This window comes from Gavia stellata, chromosome Z (assembly GCF_030936135.1).
Source record: "Gavia stellata isolate bGavSte3 chromosome Z, bGavSte3.hap2, whole genome shotgun sequence".
Lineage (NCBI taxonomy): Eukaryota > Metazoa > Chordata > Aves > Gaviiformes > Gaviidae > Gavia > Gavia stellata.
The window spans coordinates 14614232-14639602 of record NC_082637.1 but is presented as its reverse complement, the minus strand read 5'-3'; the positions used below and the strand labels follow the sequence as shown (position 1 = coordinate 14639602).

Genomic DNA, 25371 nt, shown 5'->3' with positions numbered 1-25371 from the left:
GAAACATCAATAAAGAAATAAAGATGTACATGTCATAAATATTTTCTCCCTTTTAAAATATGAAGCAAATTGTTACTGTACAGCATACTAAAATATTTAATTTAAAAATTACACATGCAAACAGAGCCTTGATTTTAATTCAATGTAACATTGTAAGTTTTGGTACAGTTGCATATTCACAAAAGGCAGGTAGTACAGACGTTTCTTGAAATCATTAATGAAGTATGCTTAGAGAAAGGTTAAAATTATCTGTCAGAAATGCAAAGAAAAAAATCCGTTGGAGCCCTTAGTTTTGTGTTAATGTCATTGCTTTCATAGATTTCTAATTCTTGCATTAGTTATGGACACCTATTCTGTATTACCACATTTTAGACAAAGTAGGGGAAGCAATTACTACCTCAGCAGATCTACATTACATGGCTTCTACAGGGAAAAAACCAGCAGAAACTCAAGATGCAAGTACAAATACTCACCCAGGTAAGTGCTACCTATGTGACCTACAGCAACCAACTATTTCTGGTATCACTTCTTGTTAATTGTGATATTTCATCAGTTTCCAAAATGGAGTAGGTTTTTAAAGGGAAAAACAGTTTTTCGTGCTGTAACCTTTAGTTTCAAAAAGTATTTAACCAGAGGATATTGGAATATAAATTACAAAATATTAGTTAAAATAATTAAATAAAAATATTACTGGTGCAATTATGTTAGAGTCTCCACATGCTTTCTGTAAGTCAGTTCTGCTCTGACTTTTTCTGAAAGCTCCTTTTAACTTAGCTTGGCTTTATCTAAATGCATTTTAAACAATATTTCACATGTGACGGAAATTGTTTCTCTGCCTCTTCCCCCCAGCTTTGCTTTGATTGTGAGCTGGGAAATCAGAAACGTACATTCAGAGAATGCTATCAGTGTCTTTACTTTCCTTAAATTAATGCATTTTGGTTTTGTGTTTTTTCCTATCAAGTGCTGAAATCATATCAGGATGTTGGAATCAGTGCTGGAAATGAGGTTTCTGAGGTTCGAAAAAATGAATCAGGCACGTCTGTTCCTGTGTCAGGTGTGGCTTCAGTCTTTCTCTACTTCATTTGTTATTTGGGAAGTCTATAAAAATACTACAATTCTAACATGGCTTTTGTACATGAGGTAGCTTAATGCAGGATATAGATAAGAAGATGCTAATTTTTCCGACTTCTTGAAGCCAAATGTGAAATAATTATAATACTGTTTATGAACAGTTTGGCTGGAATTTTTCATAGTGCAGTGTACTTACGCTCCTGTATTCCTGTCTATGGAGGTACATTTGTGGATTGTAACTTGATTTTAGTGCCGCTTAATCTTGGCAGTTGGTGTTATGTAGACCAAATGGATTGACCAGTGGGATGTTAAGACAGATCACAGCTCCACATGAAATCGAGCTGTAGTAGCTCAGCTAATTATACAGGTGTTCCATGCATCTGCTAAGTTGTGTAATGGCTATATGCCAAGTGATGATGTTCCAGTTGTCAAGTAGGAATTTTATTCCCAATCAGTCATGTTTTGGGTCAGTTTGTAGAAAAAAAATTGAAGGTAACTTTGAATTTGGGCTAAAGAAGATTTATTTTGGTTTGGTTTTCTCCCCCCATTTTATAAATCAGTGATAAATTGTACTACGTAGAATTCCGTACCTAAGTATTTTCCCTATGGTACCAAGTGAACATATTAATTTTTCTTTTCTTTTAAAATTCAACAGTGTTGTTCCATTTGGAAGATTATTTTGCTATATCACATGACTTCTTTACAGATAGATTATTAGATGTCTTTCTAGCCAAGTAGTATCATTTACTTGGTTCAAGTAAAGATGCAGATTTTTTTTTTAATCTGTTCTGGAGGGAATTGGAAATGAATAGCAATGTAGACTGCAGCATCTTCCTTTGTTTTTCATCTTTTGAGTATTTTTCTGCTATTTTATTACCAAAATGAAAAATAATTTAGTAATTTATTGTTAGAAGCAAACTTTAAAGAAACCTATTAAGCTACTTTGTCTATTTTTTAAAAGAAATGCTAATCGAAGCTTTTCTTATTATTTAGATAATGCAGACCTGTTTCCAAATAGTTTGTCTGAAGTTTCATGGCTTTTACTGTAAATACAATACTGACTTATTCTTTTCTCATAGAATCATCTAGTGCCTCTGAGATACTACCACCAGACATATATTTAAACCTGAGATTCCGCACTGAAGTGAATGAGAGACCTTTACCATCCTTTCTGTCAGATGCACCTGATTTGGTTAGTGTTCCAATGTACATATAGTTAAAATACATTTTAATATACCGTTTGTCTTACCTCATGAATTTGGGTTCTTTATACCTGGATGAGTCAGTTGTACAATACCATAGGGAAGATTGTAGTTATTTTGTCTCCAAAACAAAAAGTCTTTCAACTCAAAGTGGTAAGAGGTAAACACAGGGGAATGGTTAACAATATACTGTAAACAGTGTATGCAAAACGCGTACTGTATAACTCTTTGTAATCTTGTTCTTGTTTAGAGTGAACATGAATATATCAGTGTGATTGACATTGAAGACAGTGACATCCTTAACAATTTGCCCATGATACCCGAGTCTGCAGAAGAGATAGCTACCGCACAGGAAAATGAGAAGTTTGAAATTCCATCTACTGCAAAAGTTCATCACATGGCAGCTTCTGTTACTAATGCAATTCCATCCGAGGCGCTTCAGAAGAAAGGTAGACCATTTCATTTTTAAATCGGGAAAAAAAAGCTATACACTTTTGTAATACTCTTACCTCCCACAGAAAACCTGCAGCCTTTCCCCAGCTCGCCTCCTGCTGTTTTAGTCTTATACATCAAAACATTTATACATTTGAATTCTTTTGAGATGATTCCTGCCTCCTAAAACATACTACTAGGTGTACCACAGCTATGCCTAATTACTTGCAGTACTTAAATGTTTGCAGTTTATTCTATGATATTGGTGCATTCTTTTTTTTATTTCAAGACAATCATCTGAAAAATGTGTCAAGCCAAGTGCAAAAGAAAGATAAGAAGTCAGATTCTGCGAGAGATAGCGTAACTTGGAACATAGTACATGAAGATGACAGAACGTTTCCTCCTTCAGGGCTTCCATCCAAAGTAATTGACAAAGAATACTTTTCCACAAAGCAGCAGGAAACGGTTATGCAATTACAGACACTACAGAACATAACAGAAAATATGAAGGAGGATTTCAGAAATACCCAGCTGGTGAGTTCTGACTGCTAGCTGTTGTGTATGAAACAGTTTATTTTGTAACTTCTTTCAGCTAAAGACAAAATTTACATTTTGGAATGATGTATTTTCAAATATGCTTAGTATATGTTGAGAGAATAACATACAGTTCCTTCACATTTAGTGTTGCATCTATAGGTTGACATGGACCAAATGTTGGCCAGAATGGTGATGTGCTTAGTGAATGGGCAGAATTTTAATTTAATTTTAATTTAATTTTAATTTAAGTCTAATTTAAGTCTAATTTAAGTCTGGTTTCTCTGTTTACTGGGAAAATGGAATAGCACAAAAATTCAGGCTGAGCAGGAGACCTTTTTGGCAAAAGTTTCTGCAGTTGTGCCTCTCCAGAATATTATATGACTATTTCTGGAACCATTCCTATTTATTTGAGGAGGATCAAGTTAGAGACCAGTTAAGTAAACTGGACATCCACAAGTCCATGGGTCCTGATGGGATGCACCCGTGAGTGCTGAGGGAGCTGGCAGAAGTCATTGCTGGGCCACTCTCCATCATCTTTGAAAGGTCCTGGAGAACAGGTGAGGTGCCTGAGGACTGGAGGAAAACCAGTGTCACTCCAGTCTTCAAAAAGGGCAAGAAGGAAGACCCAGGAAGCTACAGGCCAGTCAGCCTCACCTGCATCCCTGGAAAGATGATGCAACAGCTCGTTCTGGGCATCATCTCAAAGCATCTGGAGGAAAAGAAGGTTATCAGAAGTAGTCAACATGGATTCACCAAGGGGAAGTCATGTCTGACCAAATCCGATAGCCTTCTACGATGGCATGACTGGATGGATAGATGAGAGGAGGGCAGCGGATGTTGTCTACCTTGATTTCAGCAAGGCTTTCGACACTGTCTCCCACATCATCCTCATAGGCAAGCTTAGGAGCTGTGGGTTAGATGAATGGGTAGTGGGGTGGATTGAAAACTGGCTGATAGACAGAGCTCAGAAGGTTGTGGTTAGTGGCACAGAGTCTAGTTGGAGGTCTGTAACAAGTGGTGTTCCCCAGGGGTCAGTACTGGGTCCAGTCCTGTTCAATATATTCATCAATGACCTGGGTGAAGGGATAGAGTGTGCCCTCAGCAAGTTTGCTGATGACGCAAAACTGGGAGGAGTGGCAGACACATTGGAAGGCTGCGCTGCCATTCAGCGTGACCTGGACAGGCTGGAGAGTTGGGCAGAGAGGAGCCTTATGAAATTCAACAAAGGCAAGTGTCGGGTACTGCACCTGGGGCGGAATAACCCCATGCATCAGTACAGGTTAGGGGCTGACCTTCTGGAGAGCAGCTCTGTGGAAAGGGACCTGGGGGTCCTGGTGGACAACAGGATGACCATGAGCCAGCAATGTGCCCGTGTGGCCAAGAAGGCCAATGGCATCCTGGGGTGCATCAAGAAGAGTGTGGCCAGCAGGCCGAGGGAGGTTATCCTCCCGCTCTCCTCTGCCCTGGTGAGGCTGCATCTGGAGTACTGTGTCCAGTTCTGGGCTCCCCGGTTCAAGAAGGACAGGGGACTGCTGGAGAGGGTACAGCAAAGGGCTACAAAGCTGATTAGGGGACTGGAACATCTTTCTTGTGAGGAAAGGCTGAGGGACTTGTGTCTTTTTAGTCTGGAGAAGAGAAGTCTGAGGGGGGATCTTAGTAATGCTTATAAATACTGAAGGGGTGGGTGCCAGGAGGATGGGGCCAGTTTTTTTTCAGTGGTGCCCAGTGACAGGAGAAGAGGTAATGGGCACAAACTTGGTCATAGAAGTTCCATGTAAACATGAGGAGGAACTTCTTTACTTTGAGGGTGGTAGAGCACTGGAACAAGCTGCCCAGAGAGGTTGTGGAGTCTCCTGTTCTGAAGATACTCAGAACTCGCCTGGATGCATTCCTGTGCAATCTGCTCTAGGTGAACCTGCTCTGGCGAGGGGTGGGGGTTGGACTAGATGATCTCCAGAGGTCCTTTCCAACCCCTATCATTCTGTGATTGTGTGATTTTTATTTCATAAAATAGTTGCATTTTTAATGTCTTTATATGTCTAAATAGAGAAGTAAAATAAATGCATTTTGGACGTAATGCATTCAGATGATCTTATATATAATTCAGGAATTACTATTTTATAGGTCATGACAGAAATAACGATAAAATGTTACAAGTTTTCAACAGACTGACATCTTAATACTGTATACAGTTTAATTTGCCTAAAAGTTCAGGTGTGACTTTAGGTGTATGTGAAGAGGGGAATGCTGGTAATTATTTCTTCACATTACTTAGACTTTTTTATTAATTTTAGAACAAAGTAGGAGTGACTAATCTAAGAATGAGCTGGTAAAAAAATAGCTGGTAAAAAAAAATACTTTTCTTTGCACATCAAGAAAACCTAAGTCAGTTTCCAGTTCCTGTAGACCTGGCTTAATACAGAATTAATTCAGTAGCACTGTGTAATTCCACAGCATTTGCTTTTTGCATAATCATTCAAACTAACAGTGTCCATTGCCTGTCCTTCCGTGTATTCACAGAAGTGTAACGAGCCCGTTGTGTCACCTACATAGTTATTACGCTAAGGTGGATTATTTAATCACTTAAATCCTTCATCAAGGTGACTACCTAGCCAGATTTTTAAAAGCCTGTAGTGAAAAAAAATCTTCAGATATCCTTTCTTTGTTGTAGCATTTCACTGCATTTGGGTTTTAAAACTTCTTCTGGATATCTAGCCAAATTCTGAAGATAAAACCATTTTCTTTTTTGCCCTTATTTCAGTGCACATCAGTTGGTCATTCCTTTTGTAACAATTTCCCATATATTAGAAATCAGTTTTGAGGCCTGTTCTTTTGTAAGTAAAATGTCTCCATCTAGGTTAGACAGGGTTTTTTTTTCACCTTCTAGTTTTAAACTTGAGGAAACTCCTGACTTACAAAGAATATGGAAATATTTCTGTGGTTTTTAGAGAAGATATTTTTTAAAACTTAAGCCATTTTTAAAATAAAAATAATGTGATCAATAGGAGTAAAACTGTTCACAAGAATAATACAGTTCCTATGTATTTTTCTCAGAGTAACAATCCAGAAGATTGAAGACTTTAGATGAAATGAATCTACTTGAGCTACTTTGATTCCTGAACTATTTTCTTTGGTTTGAATCAGGATACTCCATTAAAATGTTTATAAGATTCTGAGGAAAAAAATGTATTTAAAGCAAACTTTGCATGAATATCTGCAGTGTAAGTCTCAGATATGAATGTATCATTACTTAGTTTTTGGGTTTCATTTATAGCTAGTGAAAATAATAGAAGATTTTGAAATGGCTGCCAATTCAGACCTTGGTGCTCGTTCTTCATTCTCTGGAGATGCTAGAATCATTGAAAACGGTATGTGTTCAGTTAACAGAAGGATAGTGAACTTGCAATTCAATATTAAATTTGACTAACTTTTCATTATTGCTGAAGTTTAATGCAATCCCAAAAGGTGTTACTGAAATTTGCACCAAAGATAAAAAACATGAGGGAGAGAAATAAAATCAAAGGTAGAAAATCTGAGTATTATGGGTACTGCTTCAACAAAAATGCATTTGAAAATATCTGTATACTTTGATCTTTTCCAAAACCATAATGCAGGACTTGGGTATAGGATTTTAAAGATGATAGTATGTATTTTTATTGTATTATAAAATCAAAACATGGTGCTTATGAGTGCTTTCCTTGCTGATATAAAAGGTTGTGAAATTTTTCCTCAGTGTATATAAAGAAACTTTCTTCGTGCATCTTTGGTGGCTATTTAGTTGTAATAGCTGCTGATTTTAATAAAAGCTTACATCAGCTTAACTGTTTGCTAAGCTGATGTATTGAATAATTTATTGTTTATATAACAATTGACTGTATAGTACCTATTTACTTATAGCTACTGGGCGGTTCCAAGAAGGAGCATGCTAGGGGTACATACTTCAAGTCCATTTTACATTGATACCAAAACATAGTCTAATCTACTTACAAAGTTAATACAAAGCCAAGTGGTAGAAACAAATCATGGCTATATCTGTATTTATACATAAAGCAGTATATAAGATGTCCATTAGCCTCACCCAGAGCAACTCATAGTTTAGTCTTTTTGTTCACATACACAGGACTGGTACCTACATCTCAGCTCTGGTAGTGCCGTTTCATAGTGAGGCACAACTGATCTAGATTCAGGTTGTTCTAGGTTTGACAGATAAACTAAATATGCCACTAACAAATATATCTGAGTGGTAGTGTTTGCATTGTGGGTTTTTTTCATTGGTCTACACTAATTACTATATTTATTACTTTTTCACAGAATCAGAACATTATTTGAGGGGCATGATTTTTGAAGATGTTTCAGATGATGAAAAGGAAGGCTTAAACTTGGAATATCCTGTACCTGGTTATACTACATTGGAAGTACACTCTCCTGCCGCTGCAGGCTCTGCTTCTAACCTTCCCAGTGGCATAAAGTCATCTTCTGGTATAATCCTTAATGTTTGTTTTTCCCTTTTTCTCCTTTTAAAAATAAGTAAACCTTTTCTTCCTGGTGTAATACTTTCTCATTGCTGTTACACAGAACGTTATGTAATGCCAATGAGCTCATAAAAGTCGGTCATCAGTCTTTCTAGATAGTATTATTTAGAGTGGCTTCATGGATGTGCATTGTTAATGAGTTTATGTGTTACATGATGGAACAGTATCACTAAACTTTGAAAACAGTTCAGCAATGAATTATACTTGCTCTCAAATTCACCATTATTGAAAGAAAGTTAATAACTTTGTGTCTATTTCTGAAACCCATCACTCTACTGATTTGTAATTATTTATTTAAGTGTACGTTAATATAAATAGGCACAGTGCTGCAGAACAGTCACAGCTTCCTCCCAAAGCTGTCTTGATTGTCTCTGTCATCCTCCTGTTCTAGAGAGGTAAGATCTCAATTAAATCCAACCCACATCAGCAAAATAAATTGTTTTATATCACTATACAGTAACTGGCTGTGTCCTAAAACGTTATTTTATGAGGTCTCATTTCATTCTGCAAACTGACAGTAAATTGATTTTTGCAATCATGAAGACAGCAGTAGCATTAAAAGGAGGAGGAAAAACCACTGTGCAATCAACCTACTGCCTGTGTTTACAAATGTAGAGTGTCTTATTTTGTCTGCATATTGCCTGCCTTGCTTGCATTCAAGCTTGTAAAAATGGTAAATACTTTGTACAGGTGAATATGCATTTGACAGCCACATTTGCGGCAATCTGTTTTAAAAGGTGTTAAAACATGATGCCTATATCTGCATACAGCAGAAGTGAATCTCAAATGGCATGGCATGGACATCCAGATAAATTTTATAAACAGTAATACATTTAACAGTTTTTTCTTTAAATATAAGCTTGTTACTTGCAAACTAAGAAAACTCTGGGTGATACTAAGTTGCAACTATAATTTTTTCAGAGTACAGTTTAGCTTAGGAAGGGGTAATAGTGCTCTTCCTTCCAAGACATCCATATTGCTTTTCAGCCACATTTCCCGAATTCCAGGAGTTCATAGCCTGGCTTCTTCAAGTAAGTGGCAATTGTTAATTTTCCATAAAACGCTGTATAGTTAACTGGAACAGATAATGTCCAGTTAGTTGGAACTGATAAGCTTAGTTTGATCATGGCAGAAAACTGAGAACAGTGATCTCGTTTTCCTAGCAAAACTATCCATGTCAGTCACGGAGCTGTTAATTAAAGTTCTCTGAAGACTCTGTGTTAACCTGGCAGTTGATGATGTGTTCTCTCACAGGTCATTAAGCCTATGTACTATATTTATTTCTTTTTAATGTCAACATATTCAGGTTGATATATTTCTGTATTTTATCCCACAGGCTGTTTAATGTATGTATTATTAGTTTGTGTACAAGTGCAAGGCTTTTATTAATGAAGGCTGTTGCTGTTTCAGGCTTTCATGTATGCGGGGATCTGTGTGATAGGTATGTATTTTGACAGTGGTTTTGCTGAAAATTTGTTTACTTTAAACTCTACCAAAAAGGGGACTGTCAAGGTGGAACTGTCACTTATATAAAAATCTAGGCATTCATTTTCAAACTGAATGAAAGCCTTTTTATTAGTTCACTTCAGGCATTTACTCTGACTTTGGTAGTGCCTGTTAGATTTACTTTATGCAAAAGCTGCAGAAGCATTTGAAGTTGCTTTCTAGTTATAGGTTACAGAGCTGTTAATGTAGCTGCTACTGTTGTCTATGTGCATTTGTTATTTCTCCTATTTGCAGAACACTGGTTTTGAACAAGTACATGTAACTGCTGCTAGTAGTTGTCTACTGAGGCCAGCTATCACCAGAAGCAGCAGACTGAAGATTTCAAAACTGGAATGATCTTATGCATTAAATAAAATGGTCTGACATACATATGTTTTACTGTTTACTGCTGGTAGTCTTCTGGATTCAGTTGTGCAGTAGAAAACAGTAGCTGGCTTCCCTTTCTTCTTGGTTGTTCTGCTCAGTTACCCAACTTTATTGTTTTGCTTGAAGTATAGCAGTAAACTGAATGGTTACATTTATTTTTAAAGTATTTTACATTTATTTTTAAAGTATTTTAAGTGAAACTGCTTGTTGTGTCTAACATACATTAGGGAGTGATTACATAACCTTGAGGATGGGTGTGAGGCAATAAACTTTAGATGTTGATTTTTACCCAAAGGAGTGAATTGAAGCAACTGTAGCTTGTAATCATAATATACATGAGATTTGGTTTTTATTGAGAGCAACTGATTAAAAGAGAGGAAAGAAATGGGCAGAATTTAGGAAAAACTATTCTCTCACACTGATTCTTGCTCAGAAGGTCATTGAGAGTTGGGGTTTCCTGACACTGGTAGCATCCCACAGCCTTATCTCAGCATGGGCAGCAGTACAAACCTTGGGGGTGCTCCTGGCCTTCTGGGCTGCCAGACTCAGCCTCCTCTGGGCTAGCCATGTTCACGCACCCCAGTGGAGCTCAGGCAGTTTAGCTCTGGATAGGGCCATATTTCTGGATGGTTTGTTCAAAGCCCTCTTTGCTGCAATACCCCTGATGCTAGTCAGGTCTCGCTCGTTGTGTCCCATTCACACTGGCGAGCTACAAAGCTGGCTAAAGTGTACATGACGACAGCGAAGCTAAGGTGATGGCTGCTAGCTTTTTTAAGACGGTGCATCTACACACATTATCCAGGTAGTTGCTTGTGTGCACTAACACAGCGAGATGTAGGAGAAGGAAATTCAGTCCAAAGGCTTCTGGTAAAACAACCTGAATATTCTCATTTTAAGCATAAAAAGAAGGATTTTAGCTTGTTGTTCTTACAGGCATGTTCTACTTTAAATTAGTAACATTTTTTTCCCCTGCCTAACTTTAAGCTCTTTAGAAGACCCTCTGCAAATTACCGGTCTGAGTGGTGTTACTGACATCATTAGTGATCATGTAGTAGAAGGTGACATCTCTCCATCGGAGCTGGGCTTTACAAAAATACAAGCTAAGAAAATCTCTGGGTAATACCATGGCTGTTTTTTATTATGTGTTAGTTAAATCGTTTTAACCCTGGTTATTCTTCTCATAGCTCAAACCCTGTAAACAATGGAAGCAAGCAAGTGACTGGAGTTTATGTTAATGGGACTAGTATTGGAACTGTTTAATAGCCACTCTTTTTTGCTGGCTGTTATTGTCAAATGTGCTAATTGTTTTTTATTATTTTGGTTTTAAAATTCTTTCCTTCCTACTTGCTTGTTCCTTCTTCTGCCAACTGTAGGCTGGACCACAACTCTATATATACAGCGGATTCAGTTCAACCAAGGGGACTGGAGCCTTCTAAAGCAGAATAGAAATTTCCTGTCAGTGGCAAAGCAACTTCAGAAGCTTCCAGCCCCAGACTCCAGCTTGTCATGCTCTCCTCCCTGCTGGAGATTTCTGCACATTCCTAACTCTGTTATAAAATCAGCTGTGTTCTTTCCTGAGATAGGACTAGGAAACAGCTCTAATTTCAACCTGTTTGTGATACCAGTTGCTTACAAGGCAAAAATACAGCTGTTCCGGATGCCAAACAATCTGTTGCGGCGGTGCAATGGTTCACACCAGTTTAAGATACCTGTTTCAGGATGTTCTAGTGACTCATTTAAGTACAGTGTAGTGCTCTGGTTTACTTGTCCTAACATTTATTCGAATTGTAGAAGGAGCACAAGAGCTTCAAATCTAAGTCTGCGCATAGAACATAACATTCCTTGAGATCCTTTGAGAATTCCAAACACATCAATGACTTCATCAACATGTATATGTTGCTAGCTGGGCTGTTCTGTGCAATTGTGTGAATATTTTCAAAATTACTGAAAATTTCAGAAATGTATTCAAGTAGTATTTAATCAAACCTGACCAAAGGCCTAAAGACAACTCAGTTTCACGTACTTATTTTCACATATGACTCCCATGCCAGGGGAGGTTTAGATTGGATATTAGGAAAAATTTCTTCATGGAAAGGGTTGTGTGACATTGGAACAGGCTGCCCAGGGGGTTGGTTGAGTCACCATCCCTGGAGGTATTTAAAAGATGAGGCACTTAGGGACATGGTTTAGTGGTGGACTTAGCAGGGTTAGGTTAACGGTTAGACCTGATGATCTTAAAGGTCTTTTCCAACCTAAACAATTCTATGATTCTGTGAATACTTCTGATAATGACACTTCCCTTTGCCATAAAGTAAATCACTTTCAAATATGTCAAAGTTCTTCTAATCCTTTGAGGGCTTTAATGCTTCCATCCATAAGGTTGCAGTTGAACTGCAGCTACTAGAGATACCTTATTTTGCTACACTCAAATCTTCTGTTGATTCTGGAATTATTAGTGCCTGCTAGTCTTGAAAATGACAGACATTTCAAAATGGGCTGCAAAAAATGACTCATTTAAAATTGAAACACTTCTCTTGGAAAACCTCATATTTAATTTTTAGGTCAGTGCTCTTAGTTTTACAGTGAAGAAAATATTTATTACCCAGCTGCTTACTTTAATGACTGTTGCAAGGTGAATTACTAAATACTTCTGAAGAACTCTGAGGATGAACTTATGTTAGCATTTCTTATTGGCTATGTTTTTCTGTTGTTAGTATTCTGAGTTAGTGTGTTTAAAATTACTTTGTACAGATAGACTTGTGAACGAGCTCATAGGTTGAGGGAACAAAAAGGATGGTAGAATCTCATTGGTCTTTTTTTATTTTTAGATACACACTTAAAAATGAAAGATCAAAGCAAAATGACTTGCAGTTTTTTCTGTGCCAGTTATCCTATAAAGACAATAACAGATGGTCCACGTTTAAAGTTTTAGTCCTATTATCTGAATGTAGTTGACAAATAGAAGAAAAACTTTAGGAAAGGTCTTGGAAATTTTTTGTGTGCCAGGATTTTATGAAGTAAAATATTGCATAAGAAAATTTCCCCATTCATTATTTATGCTTTCAGCTGAAATTCTGACTGAAATGCTTTCAGTCAGAATTTTAAAGGGATTGTAGTATTTTTATTATATCACGTATAGTTGCCATTGTTTGCAATTTAAAGGATGTGACAGATTATTTCCCATTTACATCTGCTCTCAGGATTCATGATTCTGCTGCTAGACATTTTCAAAAAACAGAAAAGGAGAAGAAAGAGGTACAAGCATGGATGAAAAGAAAGCAAAAGGAAAGAATGAGAGAATATATGAAGAAACTGGATGAACAAAGACAGAAAGAGCATAATCCATTCAATCTGAGAAAGAATGTGGTAAGAGTAATGGGTATCTTGAAGAGTAACTGTTACATATTGTACAAGCGTTCATTGTTTGGATTAGATAATATAAAGGCTGTCAGTGGTTTCATTTCCTATTTTAATGTTGGTTTTCATATGTATAATTTTATTTTATTGGAATGGGCCATAACTGTGTCGGAAGTGATCAGTAAGCAAATATACCAGTGTTCTTCACAGACTGCAGTAATGGCAATTGGCTGCAGGTGGCAATTATGACCTGTCCCCCAGTTCTAGATTCAGGAAGTATAGTCCCCAGACTGTAATGGATATAGCTGTAACATTCACTGATAAAAGCTGTATTTTGCCAGGGACTGATAAGTACAGGAGTTGTAAAGACATGTCTACATGTTGTTTCATCTTTCCCCACACCTCCCAAAACCCCTCAATGAATGTAAAAAACAGAGTTCAGATGCCAACATCCTTTACGAATGCAATAGGATACTGAGGGCAGCCATCCTTGTCTTTCATACACACAGAAGCGTATGCAATTACAGAGGGTCAGCAGAGATGGTAGAATATGGCATATATCTCAACTATCTGCTGAATTTTTTTGTTGAAGGCTGGTCTCAATACAGGCTCAGCTAACAATCCCTTCCCTCCCAGACTTTTTTTAATTTTAAGTTTAATTAGTAAAAACACATTTATGGCCTGATGCATCTCTTCTGATCTGCACTGTGCTGGAAATAAGAAAAAAAAAGGTACAAAAGTAGTTCAGAAATAATTTCCCAATCAGTATTAAGTCTTAAAATACGCATTTGTCACCTGGATACCTTCAGGACCTGAAAAGACACTGCTGAGTCAGGGGAAGCTCCACGGTTACAGGAGACGAGACCTAGCAACAGCAAATACATCCCTATACTTTTTACTCACCAGTTGAATGCAGGATATGCTATAAATTCTTTCACGATGAAGCTCTGCTGGGTTTAAGTCCCAAGCAGCAAACATGTAACACACAAAAGTTCCCTGTTACTAAATAATTCAGTTGTATTCATTTTTTGAAAGAGTTTCAAACAGTCTTTAAAGAGTTGAACCTGGCTGTTCTTTTGTACATGTGTAGAGAGAAGTAATTCAGGAAAAATGGGTCCTGCTTCTCTCCCTCTCCTGTGTTGCCAACCCGTAAATACATACTTGATGCTTTTGTTACAGGCTTTTCTCCTGAAATCATTAGATGGAGGGATTCTCAGCTTTTGGATTTTTTTTTTTTTGAAGAAAGCATTAAAAAATTCAAATTGTACTCTAGCAAACACAGGTCAAAGTGCAACCTTGCTCTGTTTTTTAAATTAGTTATTGTTAGGAACCTCACTGAGTTTTAGGAAACTGAAGGTGAGGCCATTTGAAATTTTGAGCTTGACAGTGAAGACCTCTGCTTAGGAATGTTAATACTTTCAGCATATGAGCTATGGAAGGTGTGACTGCAAGCTTTCAGTATATTTTTAGAGACTGGAAGTTTACAGAGGCAATCTTATCTGAATTTCCTGGTAGGGCCATATGCATTCATACTGTTTTTCATTTTGGAGAGTGTCTTAAACAGTAACTTTCAAGTCAAATAGGAATGAAACCACAATACAGAATAAGTTAATGATTATTATACTTTCTTGTACAGCATTGTGGTCTTACTTCAAAGGATATTAAATTATTCCAAAAGAAGAAAGAAGAAAAGGACAAGTAAGTTGCTATAAATGTAACTTGTGGTATTCTTATACAGTAATCTTCCAGTTTTAACAAAGAGGTAGTTTTAACTATCTTGTGTATGAAACTTCACAGATGAATGGCATTTTATCCAAAAGCGTAAATAAATTCATGTTTGCTTTACCATTTAGGAAAGCTCTAAACATGTTTCATCCTTTGACTGTATTTTTCACTTTTCAAATACTATTTTTTCTTTTTTTCAACATTGACTCATTCATTCTGTCAAACCCATTGTTAATAAATGTTTCAGCTTTTTGCTAAAGATGTTAAAAGGATCAGTATATCTTCTCTGAAATTACAAAAATACGTTCTTTTTATTCTGGTTACCACGTAGCCTTACAAGACTCACAGGCCACCTGCAATTAAATGATTGAAAGTATGAGTTAATATGTAATACTATTTCTCTATAGAGCCCTGTTATCTGAACATCACAGTATGAGAATATCGCAAGCACTTTCTCTGATGAATGAAATGTTATCTGAAACAGTGGTGTTACCTGCAAATGAACACAGGCCGTTGTCCAGGACAAGATCACCTCAAGAGTACAGAAAAAGGTGCATGGCATCTACTAAAGGGTAACAACTTCAAGCATTAACCCTGCTCCGGTGTACTGGTGTCTTTACCACACTTCAAATTTGTCTGCAGTTTGTAGCTAGTTGGTATAGGATTAGCTTGAGAGAAGCTTTATATTCTGGCAGAATGAAAGATATACTTTTTCTGGATCAGAGGACTCTTAAGTTCCTGTACCAGTGTTCTTATAACCACTAGTGCAAATCTTGGAGGGAGCCTTAAAAACGGCTTTTGGAGCACAGACTAAGCCAGCTCCAGAGTCAGAGCTGTAGTCAATGTCCTAACCCATTCCACTCAACAGCAATTCCACTGGGCTATAGCCAGTAACATAGTTAATCATCTGAAGAGCATCTAGTAACAAGGAAGAAGCACATAAAAATACTACTGTGCGTGCGTATAGGCTACTTTAGTGTTCAGCAAACTCTAGATTTACTCTCTTCCTATCTAATTTTTTTCATTACGTAGGATTTTACTTGTTCGTTCTTTTGCACTTTGGTGCTTGTTGCCTTTTCAGGAGATGATGGTATTTGAGTATTATGAATCGGTAAATTTATTCTACTTGATGGCATTAATGTCACATGTGTGTATACGTAATCCAGATGTATATTGCAGTATACTTCTTCTTCTTCTGCATACAGTTTTATGTTTTCCAGAATAATAGGAGGAACTGTGTACTTCAGATAATCCTGTAGCTTTCAGACTTAAATATTTCTGCATCTCTTTTTAATAGGTGAAGTTCACAGAATCAGAGAATCACTAAGGTTGGGAAAGACCTGTAAGATCATCAAGTCCAACCATAAAAAAAAAAAACAAAAAACAAAAACCAACAAACCACACAAAACAAAACCACCTACAAACCACAAAATACACCACAGCCCACACCAAAACAACCCACCCACACCACACAGCACCATGCCCATCAAGCCACATCCCACAATGCCAGATCCACACGCTCCTTGAATACCTCCAGAGAGGGTGACTTTACCACCTCCCTGGGCAGCCTGTTCCAATGTTTCACTACTCTCTCAGTAAAGAACTTTTTCCTAATATCCAACCTGAACCTCCCCTGGCGCAACTTGAGGCCATTTCTTCTAGTCCTGTCACTAGTCACTTGGGAGAAGAGACCAACACCCACCTCTCTGCAACCTCCTTTCAGGTAGTTGTAGAGAGTGATGAGGTCTCCCCTCAGCCTCCTCTTCTCCAGACTGAACAACCCCAGCTCCCTCAGCCGCCCCTCATCAGACTTGTGTTCCAGACCCCTCACCAGCTTCGTTGCCCTTCTCTGGACATGCTCCAGCACCTCAGTGTCCTTCTGGTAGTGAGGGGTCCAAAACTGAACACAGGATTCGAGGTGCAGCCTCACCAGCACTGAGTACAGGGGCATGATCACCTCCCTACTCCTGCTGCCACACTGTTTCTGATACAGGCCAGGATGCCGTTGGCCTTCTTGGCCACCTGGGCACACTGCTGGCTCATCTTCAGCCGGCTGTCGATCAACACCCCCAGGTCCTTTTCTGCGGGGGAGCTTTCCAGCCACTCGTTCCCCAAGCCTGTAGCGTTGTCTGGGGTTGTTGTGGCCGAAGTGTAGAACCCGGCACTTGGCCTTATTGAACCTCATACAGTTGGCCTCGGCCCATCGATCCAGCCTGTCCAGATCCCTCTGCAGAGCCTTCCAACCCTCCAGCAGATCAACACTGCTGCCCAACTTGGTGTCGTCTGCAAACTTGCTGAGGGAGCACTTGATCCCCTCATCCAGGTCATCGATAAAGATATTAAACAAGACCGGCCCCAAAACTGAGCCCTGGGGGACTCCGCTTGTGACCGGCCGCCAGCTGGATTTCACCCCATTCACCACAACTCTCTGGGCTCGGCCATCCAGCCAGTTTTTAACCCAGCGAAGAGTGCACCTGTCTAAACCACGAGTCGCCAGCTTCTCCAGGAGAATACTGTGGGAGACAGTGGCAAAGGCTTTGCTGAAGTCCAGGTAGACAACATCAACAGCCTTCCCCTCATCCACCAGACGGGTCATCTGGTCATAGAAGGAGATCAGGTTGGTCAAGCAGGACCTGCCTTTCATGAACCCGTGCTGGCTGGGCCTGATCCCTTGGTTATCCTGCACGTGTCCCGTGATGATGCACGTGTCCTCAAGATGAGCGTCTCCATAATCTTCCCCGGCACCAAGGTCAGGCTGACAGGCCTGTAGTTCCCCGGATCCTCCTTCCGGCCCTTCTTGTAGATAGGTGTCACATTGGCAATCCTCCAGTCGTCCGGGACCTCACCCATTAACCAGGACTGCTGATAAATGATGGAGAGCGGCTTGGCAAGCTCCTCTGCCAGCTCCCTCAGCACCCTTGGGTGGATGCCATCAGGCCCCATGAGTGTCCAGGTGGCATAGCAGGTCATTAACTGCTTCCTCCGGGATCATGGGGAGCCTATTTTGCTCTCCATCCTTGTCTTCCAGCTCAGGGAGCTGAATACCCTGAGGATACCTGGTGTGACTATTAAAGACTGAGGCAAAGAAGGCATTAAGTACCTCAGCCTTTTCCTCATCCTTCGTGACAATGTTCCCCGCCACATCCAGTAAAGGATGGAGATTCTCCTTGATTCTTTTTTTGTTGTTAATGTATTTATAGAAGCATTTTTTGTTGTCCCTCACGACCGTGGCCAGGTTGAGCTCTAGCTGAGCTTTTGCCTTCCTAATTCCCTCTCTGCATGACCTAACGAGGTCCTTGTATTCTTCTTCACTTGCCTGCCCCTTCTTCCAGAGGTGGTAAATTCTCATTTTTTCCCCGAGTCTCAAAAAAAGCTCCCTGTTCAGCCAGGCCGGTTGTCTTCCCCGCCGGCTCTTCTTACGGCACATGGGGACTGCCTGCTCCTGCGCCTTCAAGATTTCTTTCTTAAAGATGGTCCAGCCTTCCTGGGCCCCTTTGCCTTTCAGGACTGTCTCCCAAGGGACCCTCTCAACCAGTGTCCTGAACAGGCCAAAGTCTGCCCTCCGGAAGTCCATGGTAGCAGTTTTGCTGACCTCCCTCCTTACTTGGCTAAAAATTGAAAACTCTATCATTTCATGGTCGCTAAGCCCAAGACGGCCTCCGACCTTCACTTCTCCCACCAGACCCTCACTGTTCGTAAACAGTAGGTCAAGCAGGGCATCTTCCCTGGTAGGCTCGCTTACCAGCTGCATCAGGAAGTTAGCTTCCACACACTCGAGGAACCTCCGGGACTGTTTTCTCTCGGCTGTGTTATACTTCCAGCAGACATCCGGTAAGTTGAAGTCCCCCACAAGAACAAGGGCTTGTGACTGTGAGACTTCTGCCAGTCGCTTGTAGAACGCTTCATCGGCTTCTTCGCCCTGGTCGGGTGGTCTATAACAGACCCCCAGCAGGATATCCGCCTTGTTGGCCTTCCCCCTCATCCTTACCCATAAGCATTCAACCCCTTCATGACAATCATCGAGCTCTATACAATCAAAGCACTCCTTGACATACAGAGCCACCCCACCGCCTCTCCTTCCTTGCCTATCCCTCCTGAAGAGCTTATAGTCCTCCATCGCAGCACTCCAGTTATGCGAGTCGTCCCACCATGTTTCTGTGATGGCGACCACGTCATAGCTGTCCCGCCGCACGATGGCTTCCAGCTCCTCCTGTTTGCCGCCCATGCTGCGTGCATTGGAATAGATGCACTTGAGCTGGGCTATTGATCTTGCCCCCGACAGTGGCACGTCACCCCTAGGCTCATCTCTGGGTAGCCTGGCATCATCCCCTTCCCCCTTCAAGTCTAGTTTAAAGCCCTCTTGATGAGGTTTGCCAACTTACGGGCAAGGATCCTTTTCCCCCTTGAGGACAGCTGAACACCGTCTGCACTCAGCAGGCCCGGTGCCTTGTAGACCGCCCCATGGTCAAAGTTCCAGGATAGAGCACTAAACTGAATGTAGTCAGTGCTGTACAGAGCTTGCTGGTGGTGTCCAAGGGCAGTTTAAGTACATCAGACCTGCCAGAATCAGAAGCATTAAGGAATGTCATGCAGGAAGCCATCTTAGGAGTGGCAATAACTTCTAACTAATAAGTTTTGTTGGACCTAAACTGGCTCTTTGTAAAACCAATTTGATATGTCTTCACTGTGGTTGCCAGCAGTTCTGATTCTGGTGGGGCTTATAGGCCCCACAAGCAGCATGTGATGCTGATACTCAGCTAAGTGGGCTGAAGGTGATTTCTGTGGCCTTTTTACCTCGTCTGAATAAGCCCTGTTAGATCTAAGTTGTGTGGAGGAATGGTATGTGGTAGACAGTGGTAGTTATTTGGGTGTTGTTATTGTTTGGTTTTTTTTGTTGTAGAGGGCATCCGAAGAGTCCTGTTCTGACAGAAAGGACCAGAATTGCTGCCAAACCCAGCTTTGGTCAAAAAGTACACCATTTCACTCCAACTCTTGGCTTAACACGGTCCAGGGGTAAGAACAGAACTTTCTTGATGAAGGCACATACTGAAGATAATCTTGAAGTTACTACTGGATTTTGGGAAGGAGGAGTTTTAATACCTATGTAGAAAGTTAGACTTAAAATCCAGGAGGTTTCCTGTCCTGAGGCTTTAACTGTGTTGTCGTTGGCCTGTTAAATGATGAAAGTTACCTTTCCTTATCATCTCTTTCTAAATCGAAAGTAGTTTAATTTGCCATAGCAAAAGTATTGTGTAATCCAGGAAGAAAACTCATAGATGAAAATTTTGAAGCATCTTTTGAGTAGTTTTGATCTGCTGCACCTAACAGAATAAGTGCTTTCTTTGTCTTCCCAGGAAATGCCTGTATGCTCCTACAGAAAAGTAATTCCAGAGGAGAAATGAGAAATACTGCAAACTGTCCTTTTAATTCTAGACACTGTAAGTTACAAAGAGCAATGACATAGTGCTGTTCAGCTACATAGTACGGGGGAAAAATAAGACACAGAGAACACATTTCAGAATACACCCTGGGTAGAATTTATGCAACACAGGCCTCAGATACAGCATTATTTTAGAATAATAAAAAACATCATTTTTCCCCCACGTAAAAATCCTTTTCATTAAAAACTTGTGAAATGTTTTAATCAGATGGCAGTTCCAAGATTACTGAAGCCAGTGTGCTAGATTTCAGTGATTTCCTGAAACAGGCATTACAGAGTCATGCGGGACAGAGGACTTGAGTCTTTCTTTCACCTGAAACCCACAGACAGTTAGTTAGCAGTAGAGTACACAAATATTGTGTGTCTCCCTTACCTTTCTATGCTGCTTACTTTCTGAGCTCTTTAAAGTAGGAATTGTCTCTGTTATCACTCTGTACAGTATCTGTTTAAGATACTATTTTGTCATAATGTTAGAGTGGAAAAATTTACGACTGAACTTCTTTTAAAAAAAAAGTTGGATTTTAGTGATCCTTTTTCTCTGTGCCTATCTGTCTAGGTCTGGATCCACAGAGGTTTCCTCACATAAATGTTCCCTCCTTATCAGATTCAACAGATGCAGGACTTGATTACAAGAGCGGAATTTCTGATCAGAAAAAGATTGAGGAGCAAATCAGTCTGAAACTTAGGAAATGCTGTGGGTTGATTCCATTCTCCCTTACACCAGAGTTATATTAGTAGCATAATAGACATCCTATTTGGTTAGTCAAATGTCAATTTATTTGAGTTGGCAATAGAGGAAAGGGAGAGAAACGGTAGTAAGCAGATAGATAGGCATTTTTCCTGAATCACTCACTCATGTCTGCACATGTGGAAAGTCATTCTCCTGCTCCTTTCCATACATTATCTTTTTAAACTCTACATACAGGTTGATCTTTCTCTAATTTCACGTCGTCATCTTGTATCTGTTTCACCAGTGTATTCCATCACTGCTAAGGGGTTCACTAAAGTTCCATGTCTTCCAAGAGGCACAGATTCAGGATTTATATAGTTTTATTTCTTTACCAAGTAATGTATCAATGTCCCTTTTTGGTGACTGCACTACAGGACCTGAATGTTGTAGGCACTGTGCATAGTCCTATTCCACTTCATGTTCTGCCCTGGGAAGGCAGTTCAGAGTGTGAGGCTGGAAGGGACCAGCAGCATTTTCTCGCCATAACCCCACATTAGGTCAAGATAACAGGGCATGCTGTTTTTACATGTATTTACACACAGCTTCAGTTCTTAAACTTAGAGCTTCTGTTCTTGGAGAAGTTTCAAGTCATTCAGAAGAAAACAGCAAGAAATGTTACAGTGCTATGACTGGCTTGTTTTCTCCTCAGCTGCTGAGTATGGAGTCAGCAGAACATCAAAACAAAAGCCTCCACATGTTGCTACTGCAGTTCAGACAGAAGGTGTTGATCAAGAGACTGATCGAGACATAGTAAGTCCTTGGACTGTGCCTGATGATATCCAAAGAATACTTCAAGATACTCATGACCCCTTGTTTCAGGTAGGATGTCTACTTATTTTAGGAATGATTTGATACCTGCCATTTAACACTTTGTTTACTTCTGCTTTATTTAAAATGTGGTTCTCTATTCAAAATGTGGGTGGGATAGATGCAGTGGGACATAAATGATGGTGATTCAGCAGAACTACATTTTGTCTTTACAAGCAAAGTCATTCTTGCGAGCCTTGAAAATGAATGTTCTTTATAACAACTGTATAGTCGTGTTGTCTGTCCAGGCAACAGACACTAGTGGGAGTGCATAAATAGGAAAACAAATTGCATTTGTTGCAGAATAATCAGATACATAACTTGATTAGGACATGTTTGAAAAGAGTGGGATCATTTCTACTGGCACCACAGAGGTCTTGTCCATGAATGATATGCAATGATTCAGCTCATCTTCTTTTCCTCCAATAGACCTCTGTACTGCGTCCTGTGAGTTTCTCTTCTCTCGACATTATCGACACGGATGGCATTTCTGAAAGCACGGGAAGTATCCTCAGCAAATTGGATTGGAATGCAATTGAGGCTATGGTAGCAGATGTGGAAGACAAGTGAACAAAATTTTTCAGCTGCGGTGCACTTCCAAACAGTTGCTGATGTTTGGTTTAATTTTTTAAAATAATCATTTAATCATTGTTCTACTTAAAATGGATTGAGGCTTGCATTGGTTTTCTTCTTAAACAGCACAGAAGCTCTCATTGCTTTCAGTCTTGCCTAGATGAAATTCAATTCCTTAACATGTAGTTTGTTTTCCATATGTCTTCAAGTCAACAAGACACTCAATATAGTTGGTAAATGCAGACCAACAGGCTTAAACAAGAACTTCTGGGTCAGCTACTTTGCCCCTCTTAAATACATAAAAAGTTTTATTCTATTTTAAAAGCACTGCACAACTGTTTACCTTTGTATTTAATATTTAACATCATTATGGATGAAGTTATTTTTGTAAGTTAACAATTGTGATAAACTGATTTAATAAAAATGAGTTTATGAGTTTCTGCTGTAAAGTGATTAACACACAGAACGCTGTTGTTGCTGTGTACCACTATCACTGTACATGTGCACGTGAACTACCCTAGAATTTTAAACCCAGCTTACTTGTACGATAGTTTAGAGAAATCTTAGAAGAGTTTGTATGATTGATAGAAAGGTACAAATAGTCAGGCAGCAATAAATGACATACAGACTTTTGTTAGGAAAATCAGACACTAGTATAAGACACTAAGGACCAAGTACTTACTCTGAGGTAAAGAAAAATATCACTTTTCATCCATCTATATAATGTTGTTGTGTTAGAGCTCTTCTAGCAGCCCCCAGATGTTCGTAGAAAAATTTCCCATGTGTTCAGTTGCCGTCAGCTAGTTGTTGTAGACTGAACAGATGCAGCTGTGGTGACTCCCAACAGCAGCAGTTTTTATTTTTGTAGTGAAGAAATCAGAATTTTTCAGGAAAACCAAAAGTGTGTTAAGTTCCAGTGGTTAATTACTGTTACCCAATACTGTAATAGTTTAACAACAAAAAATTTGCATGTTTCCAAGTGAAGCTGCATCTTGGCTAAATTAAGAAATACAGTTCAAAGAAAGCCTGTTACAGGATAGAATTGACGGTTTGTGTAGGCTCAGAGATCAAAACTGGCTGTGTGTTTTTAGCAGTCCTCAGAATCTGCATTAGCTTGTCCCACAGGAGTGGCCAGAGTGCAAAACTCTGTACTGGGAGTGATCATCTCCAAAGGAAATGGGCAAGTACCTTCAAAGAGCCAGTCCAAGGTGTGCAATTGTGACTTTACTCAAAGTCTCAAACTGTCTTTCTCCAGAGCGGCAGCAAAGAAATCATCATTAAGTGACTTCTGTTCCTCCTGGAAAAAAATCTGAAAAATCTTGGTTTAGCCAAGTATGAAAGTCTCCCTATGATCACAGCCAGCTGTGAGAAGGAAGAGAAAGCAGTCAGGGACAAGACAGTCACTCATAAACCTTGTTCTAAAAGGCTTGTGAAAATGGTATTGTACTCAGCCTTTGTTTCAGATTTTGGTTACATCATCACAGTCATTAAATGTTAATGGATATGTTGCAATGCACAAACATATTAATAATTTAAAAAACCACACTCCAGACAAGATTGGAGATAACAAACGTGGTAGTTTGCTAGCAGTTGAGTTCTACATGTTACCGAGACAGTGTACCTGCTCCCCTAAAGGGGTTTTACTTGTTTGGAAACAAAACTTGTTTGTAAAGAATCCAGACCTTGACAGTATATGTCTGAAGATGAAAATGTTCAGGTAAGTTTGTGGGGGAGGAAATGCAGAAAGAAGCATAAGAATGCTGATTTTTATAAAAAGAATGTTTGAAGGACCTTTACAGTCATTCATCATGTATCTTATTCCTTGAAACTGTTTGGGGAGGTGCAGTACTCGAATATAAATGAAAGTAAGGATCATTCCTGTGGAAGTAAGATGGCTCATCCATTTCTTCAAGCAATGTATCTCCTGGTGCTAAAGGAAGAAAAAAATGCAGATGAGCAGTTCATTTCATTTTAACAGTGGCGAAGGAAATCCTTTATTTAACAGCCTGCTGATCCATAGCATCACAAATCACTAAAGTAAGGGCAGAGAGGCAGTTCAAAGACCGCCCAACCACGAGGTCAGTGTTAAGCTTTGCCTGAGATGTGATGGAAGCAGGTGCTTCAATTTCCACGACGCTGTGCAGGCAGAGCTTAATCTGCATCTACTGCAGGTCACAGCAGAGTCAATGCACCACACACTCACACCTTGTGCAGTTGCTGCTGATGCACGTTTATGCCTTAGAGCAATTTAGACCATGTGCTCTTTGAGGATGCCCAGGAAGCAGCAGCAGCGCAGAGCCTCGTCATATCCAGCCTGCGCTACTTTGGCCCGGATGAGGAGGCTCTGATCCGGCTGCTGCAGGCCTCCCTGGGCAGGCGCACGAGGAGCTTTGTCCGCCAGCTTGTTGACACCATTCTGCGCCGGTGCAGCGGGGAGGCCCGACGTCGGCTGGGCCTCGAGGACGCCCGTGTTGCCGGGGGGCGCGAGGGCAGCCCCGAGGCTGCTCCCAGCCCTGCTGCCTCCCGAGGGCTGTCTCCTGCCCCCAGCTCAGGCCTTCGTGGGGGTCCCGGCAGCCCCCCCAACACCCCTGTTCCCACCCACGGGGAGCGAGAAGAGCTGCAGGAGGACCCAGGGGAGGCTGTGCCCGGGCCCCCCACTCCCAGCCGGGGCAGCCAACGCTCACTTGGGAGGCGCCGGCGAGCCCCAAAGAGGAGGGCCGGCAGCCCTGAGGAGCCCTCCCAGCCCCGCAAGAAGCCACCCCGCCGTCAGTGAAACGGGGAGGGTGCCTCCGGGGCCGACCAAACCACGGCGGGGCTGGCAGCTGGGGCTCAGGCCCATCCCCCAACAGATCCCGGCCCCCTAAGCATTATGAAATAAAAGAAACAAAGGCATAAAAACTGCAGAAAAAGTCTCAGTATTCCTAACAATGCAGGTGGCGTTGCTATCCCCACCCGTGCTGCTTTCTCCCCCTTTTCCTGGTGCTATGCCTACCGTTTCCTCACGTGTCTGCTGGGCCCCATGACCTACTCCACCCAGGAGCCTTGCAAACTCCGTACCTGCGGCCTGGGACTAGCAACGGCAGTGCCATGTTC

At 40.5% G+C, this 25371-nt stretch overlaps 1 protein-coding gene across 1 annotated transcript in view; it reads left to right on the top strand.

Moving 5' to 3' along the window:
• CPLANE1 (ciliogenesis and planar polarity effector complex subunit 1) overlaps positions 1-22589 on the top strand; it is a 64916-nt gene extending 42327 nt beyond the window's left edge. Inside the window, 16 exon segments of the mRNA XM_059833280.1 lie at positions 373-477; positions 962-1054; positions 2151-2263; positions 2524-2722; positions 2995-3239; positions 6517-6610; positions 7554-7721; positions 9185-9215; positions 10631-10762; positions 12847-13012; positions 14640-14701; positions 15136-15300; positions 19629-19741; positions 20083-20166; positions 21548-21717; positions 22135-22589. Of these exon segments, the coding sequence (XP_059689263.1) occupies positions 373-477; positions 962-1054; positions 2151-2263; positions 2524-2722; positions 2995-3239; positions 6517-6610; positions 7554-7721; positions 9185-9215; positions 10631-10762; positions 12847-13012; positions 14640-14701; positions 15136-15300; positions 19629-19741; positions 20083-20166; positions 21548-21717; positions 22135-22275 (2081 nt within the window). The 3' untranslated portion in view covers positions 22276-22589.
• The last annotated feature ends 2782 nt before the right edge of the window (positions 22590-25371 follow it).